At 35.6% G+C, this 8,553-nt stretch overlaps 1 protein-coding gene across 1 annotated transcript; it reads right to left on the bottom strand.

Moving 5' to 3' along the window:
* Positions 1-738: 738 nt before the first annotated feature.
* LOC113039863 (interleukin-3 receptor class 2 subunit beta) lies at positions 739-8,411 on the bottom strand. The gene is made up of 14 exons (XM_026197994.1): positions 8,359-8,411; positions 8,150-8,252; positions 7,947-8,067; positions 6,608-6,777; positions 6,407-6,507; positions 5,071-5,203; positions 4,840-4,975; positions 4,614-4,765; positions 4,390-4,520; positions 3,094-3,283; positions 2,720-2,825; positions 2,175-2,241; positions 1,800-1,897; positions 739-1,670 (listed from the first exon to the last, which is right to left on the bottom strand). Exons 2-14 carry the CDS (start codon positions 8,238-8,240, stop codon positions 1,358-1,360), a joined length of 1,809 nt encoding a protein of 602 aa, XP_026053779.1. The 5' UTR covers positions 8,241-8,252; positions 8,359-8,411; the 3' UTR covers positions 739-1,357.
* Between the last annotated feature and the right edge of the window lie 142 nt (positions 8,412-8,553).

The raw sequence follows: 8,553 nt of genomic DNA, 5'->3' as shown, positions 1-8,553 counted from the left end.
TTATCTCTACCTCTTTATTTTCGTGCAGTCACACCGTTGTTCAAATGACAGCTGTTTCCTTTGACAAGCAGACCTGCACTGCCTGGAGAAACACACGCATATGCACATAACGTCTCAAAATAAGAGAGTGAATGGTAATTACTCATTCTTAAGAGTCAAACAGCTGTTCACTGCACGCGTCTACAGTCATTCAGAAAACACACAATGAAAGAACAGCCAAGGGGTGACGACTTCAAAAGAAATCAAAAGAGCCGAGATAACACAAACTCTAATAATTTGTATTTGAGAGGCACTTCTTTCCAAAGAAGCTTAAAATAAATGTATCAATATGTCATCCCCAGGAACCGAACCCATGACCTAATGCAATACTCTATCTGTTTAGCTAAAGTAATAAAACCCGCTACAGGAAAAATACACAAACATTTTTCAAATTGAAGACACAAACATTTTCCAAATTGAAATCTCATTTGATTAATAAAATCCTTAATCCTTATTTTAAACTAGATAAGGGATTACGGATTAAAACAACTATCAAAATTCACAGTGCCGTCAAATACTGGAGTGGAAAATTAGGGGCACTTGGAGTCAAAAAGGATGAGAACCACTTCTCTAAACCAAGATTAAACAAGACATTTTGCTCAGGAAAAATACTCTGAGAAACGGGAGACATTGTATGTTCTTGATTTAATATTGATGTCTATAAGAAATAATTGAGATATCAAATTTGTGATGGTTTTTTCTTTCTTTCTGTTTAACAGATACTGAGTGAAATATTTTGTAGTTACACAAGACACAAATTCCAAGATTAAAGAGATATATTTGGCAGACAACTTTAATTTTATTAAATGAATTAATAATGTACATGTAAGCTTATAAAGCAAGGGTAAAGAGGGGTGTTTAATCCTACTCCACGAAAACCAATGAATTAATCCCAAATATACTCCAACACACTTGCCTGAAGATTTCCTGTTGTTAATGTTCATTAAATGATTTTATGTTGTTCGTGTTTCATGTTTAATTGGGTATATTTAATTGGGGTCAGAACTGAACTCTGCAAAACAGTGGATCTCCAGGAGCATGCTTGCACACTCCTAACATCACCCAAAGTCTCAAACTACAGTATCTTATGTAATACTGTACTCTGGTGGTAACTACAGAAACAGCAGCCATGAGCTTCTGGGATTTCCTTTGTTATTTGATATCTTTGTACATGTTTGTATTCTTTTCGATGAGTTGAAGGTATGCTGAAATATCTAAATATATACTCCACTCAGAGTTTTCCTGGAGCACTTTCTGAGGAAGGTGGATGGAAAACATCTTTGTTTAAATCTTGTCTTAAATTTGTCTTTTGTTTAGGTCAGATCAAAACAGGCTTAGGGCAATTCATGTACCTGTCGCCCATTTCTACATTCAGACAACAAGCCTCTTGCGATGCACCCTGGCTAGTGCCAACAGAATTTGCAGGATTCTGCATGTATCCCTCTGAACATGGGAGAACTGGGTCATGGAAGTTGGTGGTACGAGGCTGAATTAGACCATTTATTCCCTTTGCATTCCCAGAGGAACACACGGACACAAGGCATGGATCATCAACGTGCAAAACCAACGGATGGCCCTCGGTTTCTCTGCACTGGTTGCTGGCATCAATGTTTAAGGTATTTTCTGAATCGCTGCGTGGAAAAACAAATCATTGGCTATCACATTTATCTCCCTCTATTTATCTCTTTACAAAGAATTTTACGACTTCCCATTCCAGAAATTCCAGAGTGTTCCAGGAATAGAGCCTATAATTTACTTACAACGAGGACAACTGTAGATGGACATCCACAATCTGAGCGTTACTGATATCAGGATCCTTCAATTCGGTAATGCAGGGGAAGTGCTCCATCTGAGGATGCTATCGGTAAACAGGATGTTCACACAGTCAGCTTATGATTGTGTACTATGTTTAGAAGATTAGAAGAATTAGATGACATTGATAAATGCAAGTGTCCAACAAATATCCTGTTCAATCAATTAAACTGCGTTCGAAGGTAGTCACTGAATGTAACCATACTGCATTTGTAGTTTAAATCTTAAAGACGAAGGCTCGCCCACTACTTCGGTTTCATCATACCAGATGTAAACAAGGCCATAGCTGATGTGACGTGGTCCAAGTTCAGGGCTCAACCTACCTGTGACACCTTTGAGACTTTGCTGTGGACAGGAGAGGGAAGAGACACGTCCCATTCTCTCAGTCTTCTAAAGAGAGAAAAAGAGAGAGAAATGTTTGTTTCCTGTAGTTGCATTTTAAATTCTCTTTTTCTGTCATTGCAATTGACCCTTAGCCAGAAGCTTGATTGACAGGCATTTTGACCGATCATAATGCTGAATTTGCCCTTTATTGATTAACATCAGTGGACTTGAAAAAAGGTGTGTATTGATGTCTTTCCGCGATTGAAACAAGATACCTTCTGATGTTCACTCATGTTTATTTTGTGCTATAATTAGACAGGAAGAGTTGATCAATTCACATGCCGTTTGAAATGAGGCGCGACAACAGATACAACTACAAAGTGCCACAAAACGGTATTTATTGTTGGAATTCCTTAAAAAATGACAAAATTCGAAAGCTGAGATGAGAACATGATGTGTGGCATGAGATCATCATAGTTTGTCGGACATAGCAACAGTAACTAAAGGGTAAAAGAACTTTGTAAAAGAATTTTACAAAATTTACCGCTGAGCGACAACCAGAATGATAAAAGCTATGATAGAGACAGCTGACGTGAGAGTCGCAATGAGGAAGTACAGGAGAAATGTAACTAGATGTGGCGCAAGAGCTTCTGAAAGAAAAACATACATTAATAAGATTTATACCCAGGGTGTCCAATCCTGCTCCTGGAAGGGTCAACATCCTGAAAGTTTCTACTGAGTCTAAAGACCTTGATCAGCATCTTCAGGTGTGTTAAGTTAGGGTTGGAGCTAAAAATCTGCAGGATAGTGGCCCTCCAGAAACAGGTTTGAACACCCCTAATTTATACAATGTATGTTGTTGTCTTGTATTGTACAACAAAGATATATTGATATGTAGGGAGTGGAGTCGTCTCAAACCAGGTCGTGTGGTCCAGTAGACGGGGTCGCTCCACTCTGAGGGATATCCAGAGTAACGCCATCCTGAACGTCTGGAGGCACTCACATTACAGCGAACCTGAGCACAGTACTCTGAGGAACCCTGGAGAGAACGCTCTGATATAGCAAACACCATCTCCCCGTCAGAGAGAAAGATGCGCTTTACATCCTCCTACAGAGAAAGATGAGGTTAACACATGCGTGAGAGAATGAAAGTGGGTGTTTGTACAGCTGCATGGCACTTTTGACCTTGAGGACTTTTGGAAGATGCAGTAAACTCTCTTAAAGCACTTTTTGAGAAAACATATTTATTTGTCCACTAACAATGTACAAAAGTGGAAATACAAAAAATTGTAATTGAAGTAGTATTTTCCTTGATTTCATATTTTTCTCAAATTTCCTTTAAAATTATTATTATTATTATTATTATTCATTTTTGTGGAAAAGGCCAATTTGGTTTAAAGATTTATGTTAATCAGTATACAATAAAAGTTGTATTATTATTTATAGATTAATTTAATAAGCTTGTTTAAAATGTAAAAAATAAAATACTGTATCATATTGATATAAAAAAGTTAAGAAAAAATATATAACATTTTTGATTTTAGCATTATAAAAGACATTAAACATTACATTAGTGAGTTGATTACAAACCTAATAATTCAATCTTAAAAATGTAAAATAAAAGCACTTAAACACTACAAATATAAATATTTTATTTGTTTATATACATGTCAGTGCATCTATTTAAAAACATCAGAGGACTGTAAACATGAACTTGTTGTTAAATTATTGAAATATTAACTTTCAAGCAAATATTACATTGTAAGAATTTGGCTGACAAAAATGTTTGGGGATTCCTGCATTACATGAACAAACATTATTAAACATGGAAACAATGACATTACACGCCCAAATGCTTCCATGTTTGAAATATTTTTGTTCAGACTTAATAATTTACTGCCACTGTGTGAATAATATGTAATCATGTAATCCATAAAAAAGTAATTGTAATCTGATTATAAGCATTTTAAAATGTAATATACTCCAATTACTTAAGTACTTAATTTTTGGAATCGGATTACTTAATCCATGATTACATGTAAACAGTTACTATCCTGCACTACATACAGTATATCAAAGAAGTTAAAGAAACATAAAAATTATAAATATTTAAAATATTGCAAAGACAAATAATATTTAGAGTTCTATCTTGTATTTTAGCTTAAACCATGTCATGATTTAGGCTAAAAACACCCTTCTATATGTAATACTCACAGGGGTTAGTATGCTCCAGTACTTGAGCTCAGTAGTGAGAGGTACGGTACGGTACTTTGTTAAAGTCCAGTTCAAAATCCAGTCTTCTCCTCTCAGTTCAACGCTCAGACCCGTGGGACATGCAGGCTGGACTAGATCACAAAAACCACAGATACAGACCAGATCAATGACACAGCTCTTTAGCAGGGGGTTAAAAAGGGGGTTTTATTTGTAGATGTACAAACTGTGTTCGTAAGAGCGGATCACTTTGGTCACCGGCACTGGCGTGAGTTGCACCTGCAGCACTCCAGGCTCAAAGACACTAAAAACACCAACCATCCTCAACAAAGCTCCTTTATTTGTGACCTCCACCTTCTCAACACATTCCCACTCGTTTCTAAAAGAGAAAGATCACACATGTCAGAGCTGAAGACAGTGTTTACACCATCTAAAATGCTCTCGGACACTCACGGTGCAGTGGAGTGCGTACGGTAGGACAGTGTGTAGCTGATGTACTGGGCCAGATCTGTTTTGAGATCCCAGCTACAGCTCAAATTATTCCCGTTGCTGAGCATGCAGTTTAGGTTAGATGGACCGGGGAGAGAGTCTGAAACAAATAATGGTCAATAATACTCCAGGACACCAGGGGGCTCCACTTGCCTAAAGATAAAAGACTTCCACTGGGTTTTCTTTTATACTCACACTCAGATATCAGTTCTGGCCTGTCGGTTAAGACCTCAGTTCTATTCTCGCCGTCTTCCACTTGTTTCTGTGTTGGTTTGTTGTGAACTTTCCCGCCATTTTTGTCTCTTTTTATTTCATGGCCAATTTCGAACTACAATGGTACAACACACAATTCAATTTGACAATTAAAAACAACAAAATCACTTTGTTATGTTTAAACCTCCAAAAAGCACGAAGAACTCTTGTAATATAAGTCTTTGCAACAGTCTCATGGCAGCTTGTAGCTACTGTATTTTATGTTTTATCGAATTGATGGCTAACACCGTGTCCTAATCTGATGTGACGCGAAGCAACAAGATTCAAGCGACTAGCACCAGATGGGAAATAAATACATGACACGACAGAATCACTCTCATTTCCTAATGAATGGACACCTATTCATAATTATTAAACCCTTTTTAATATTATTGAAATACATACTATGTGACTGATGCCATTTTTGTTGGAATACGGGTTGTTACACATGTTGGCTCGCACTGAGTTCGCAGTTGTTTCCTTTAGTTTATTTTTGAAATCTGAGGTACACTATCTATTGTTGCTTTCAGTATGGCTATAAAGGTCATGAAAATGATATTCAAACTCACGTTAGACACTTTAACATTGAAAAAACACATTATCAGTAACTGAGATTACCATTGTTATAGTTTGCATGCTATTGTTCCAGCAGCTACATCGCAAAAATAGATATCATTTCTAAAATAGAAACTTTGTGTCTCGCCGTCACCGCTAGTTAAGAAAAGATACCTTTTATCACATGTCGCAGGCATCATATGTATTTAGTACAGGGTGTCATTTGTGTGAAATGTTTATGTTTTTGTAAGACTGAATATAATATAACATCAAGGTAGTGGCGAATCTACATGTTATTTTTTTTCCCTTAAAATTATGTTTTTATACGAAATTAACAACTTGTAAAACCAAGTGTGCCGCACACATCCTGAAAAGTGATTTGGTGGCTGGCTGAAGTATAACGGATACATAAATGAAATGGGACCTAACCTATCTAAAAAAAATTTTTTAAATGCATTTAAAATAAATTTTGCCCAAAGATAGTTTCCATCATTTTATGAAGTTTTTTCCCCACACTGATGTACATTCAAGTGTTTGTTTTTGTGCTTATATCATTAAAAAAAGGGTGGTGTGTTGTTCTTGATTGTGATCTAGTGATTTTTATAGTCTATGTGTAAAACACATTGGTCTTTCTGACCATAAGGAAGTCAAAAATAATTTCAAAGACATCTCGTGTCAGTTTAGCTTGACCTTTGACTGAAAGTGTGGTCGTTTTGACACTCACTGAGCGCTCTCGGTCATGATTTCTGAAGGGGTCAGAGGTCAGAGGTGAGGGGGGTGGTGTGTCATCTAGCTGGTAAAAATTCCAGTATGGATCTGCATCTTCTATAGGGAAGTCAAGAGTAGACTCAGCTTAAGCATTACATAAACAGCCAATGCTTAGGTATGTCTATGGTATACTGTAAATCTGTTGTACAAATTGTACCAAATCTTGTGAGTCTGAAGGATCTGGAAATGCCAGAAGAGTGTGCCATGTAGAAGAAGAACAAGTCATCAAAGCCGATGGCAAATAGAGATGTGTTATACTGACATGAAACTCTCTCCCTCCCAGTAGGATTCTGGGAAGGGTTAGGAGTCTGAACACAGGGCGATACTCTGAAATAAAGCAAAAAATCATAAAAACAAGCCATCATAAGATATATTTGAGTCTTTTAGCTTAATTTATGTGTCATGGATTGATCATGAATCAGTTTTTAGATCTTAAACTGTGTAGATCCAGAGTGATGTTTAAATCTTTTTCCTAAACTACTTGTTCAACTATTATTTTACTCTACTATGACTCTTATTAAATTAATATACAATAATTTCTAGTATTTTATACTGTATTCACTGAATTGCTTAAATGTTTTAAATATTAATAAATACATTTAATATAATATTTTTTTATTAATTTATTATAATAAATATTACATTACGAATAGAATGGTGTATTATATTATATTATATTATATTATATTATATTATATTATATTATATTATATTATATTATTTTAAATACAACTCAGATAAAAACTATTGAATTACTTCAGTAGTATTTCTACATAATTTTTTATTAAATGTTTAATAAAAAATAGCTGTAAATTGATCAACTTTACTGTAAAACAAAAATGCAGTTATGGCATTTCAAGCATTACTTACAGAATACATTATTATTTGAATAAAAACAAGACAAAATTGACTTTTTACACGGAATATAAAACATTCCCTTTCCCAAATATTCTAAAGCAATTGATAAATTTTTACTTAAAAACATAATTTTAACAATATTTTACCGTAAAAGCATACAGGATTGCCTTTGAATATAAGTCGTCCCTGTCGATAATAAAGTAATTCATACTGCTGTTTAAAAAAATGATGTAAAATATTTTATAGTAGAAAAGGTACCAGAAATATTTAACATAGCTCTTTACTATCCAAAGTAGTTAATATATGACCATTTTAGCATTTTAACATTTTATTACAATTTTCTTAGTACAATTACTGACATTGTTTAACGCAATGCATAATAATATTATTAAATTATTTTTACCTTACTATTATTCATATACCAACACAACTGAATTATTTTACTTTTATTGCTCTACGACTATACCATTCCTGTGCCTAAATTATTATTGCTTTACTATTATTACTTTTCTAATATGACTAAACTATTACTCTACAATTACCACTCTCCTAATATGCCTAAAGTATTAATCTTCTGCTATTATTGCTGTAATATCAGTGGTAATGTCCAGTGATCTGTATGAAGACGCGGCTCTCACCGGTGGTCATCTGGATCCATGTGGAGCAGAGAGAGATGAACGTGAGGATCTTCTCTCCAGCTGCAGCGGATATGAGAGCGGTAGTCATTACGGCACTCCAAAGACTCCAGAGCAGAGGATTCTGGGAACACAAGATGTAAAACAAAGCTAGAAACACCCAATGATGCTGAAACACAAGCAGATTACAGTAAAACAGCCCTGACCTGGAGCAAACGTGTCAAGCTGAGGACATCTTGGGCGGACTGATGTCCACAGTACAGCCAGAGTCAAGGAGATAGAGATGTTTGGACGCATGGAGATCACCGCCTGAACAACCGCAGGCGAAGAGGATGGTTCGGATAATCCCTAATAACAAGAATAATGATTGAGATTGATTCAGAAACATCTGTGCATGACGGCCAGTTGAGCTTACCGTCCAAGCGCTTGTTCTTCTGCTTCACACTGACATCCTCAAGTGTCCCTGTGCCAGCTTGACCTCAAATGTGTTTACTTTTTAAAAGGTTCAAAACTGCTTCGTTTGCAGATTTTGTTGTGCCATACGATTCCTTCCCCTAAATTAGAAAGTAAAACTGCATTTAAAAAAATGCTATATGCCAGTCTAATCATC

This window comes from Carassius auratus, chromosome 22 (genome assembly GCF_003368295.1).
Source record: "Carassius auratus strain Wakin chromosome 22, ASM336829v1, whole genome shotgun sequence".
NCBI lineage: Eukaryota > Metazoa > Chordata > Actinopteri > Cypriniformes > Cyprinidae > Carassius > Carassius auratus.
Note: the sequence above shows the minus strand (reverse complement) of the source record. Positions and strands in the feature narration are given on the sequence as shown.

What these genes read in the sequence shown, in the direction of transcription:
- LOC113039863 (XM_026197994.1), bottom strand. Translation starts at nt 8,240, where the DNA reads ATGCGTCCAAACATCTCTATCTCCTTGACTCTGGCTGTACTGTGGACA. An exon ending in ATGGATCCAGATGACCACCG is followed by an intron (nt 6,778 to 7,946) that starts GTGAGAGCCGCG and finishes GCTTTATTTCAG; the next exon opens with AGTATCGCCCTGTGTTCAGA. An exon ending in ATCATGACCGAGAGCGCTCA is followed by an intron (nt 5,204 to 6,406) that starts GTGAGTGTCAAA and finishes GTACCATTGTAG; the next exon opens with TTCGAAATTGGCCATGAAAT.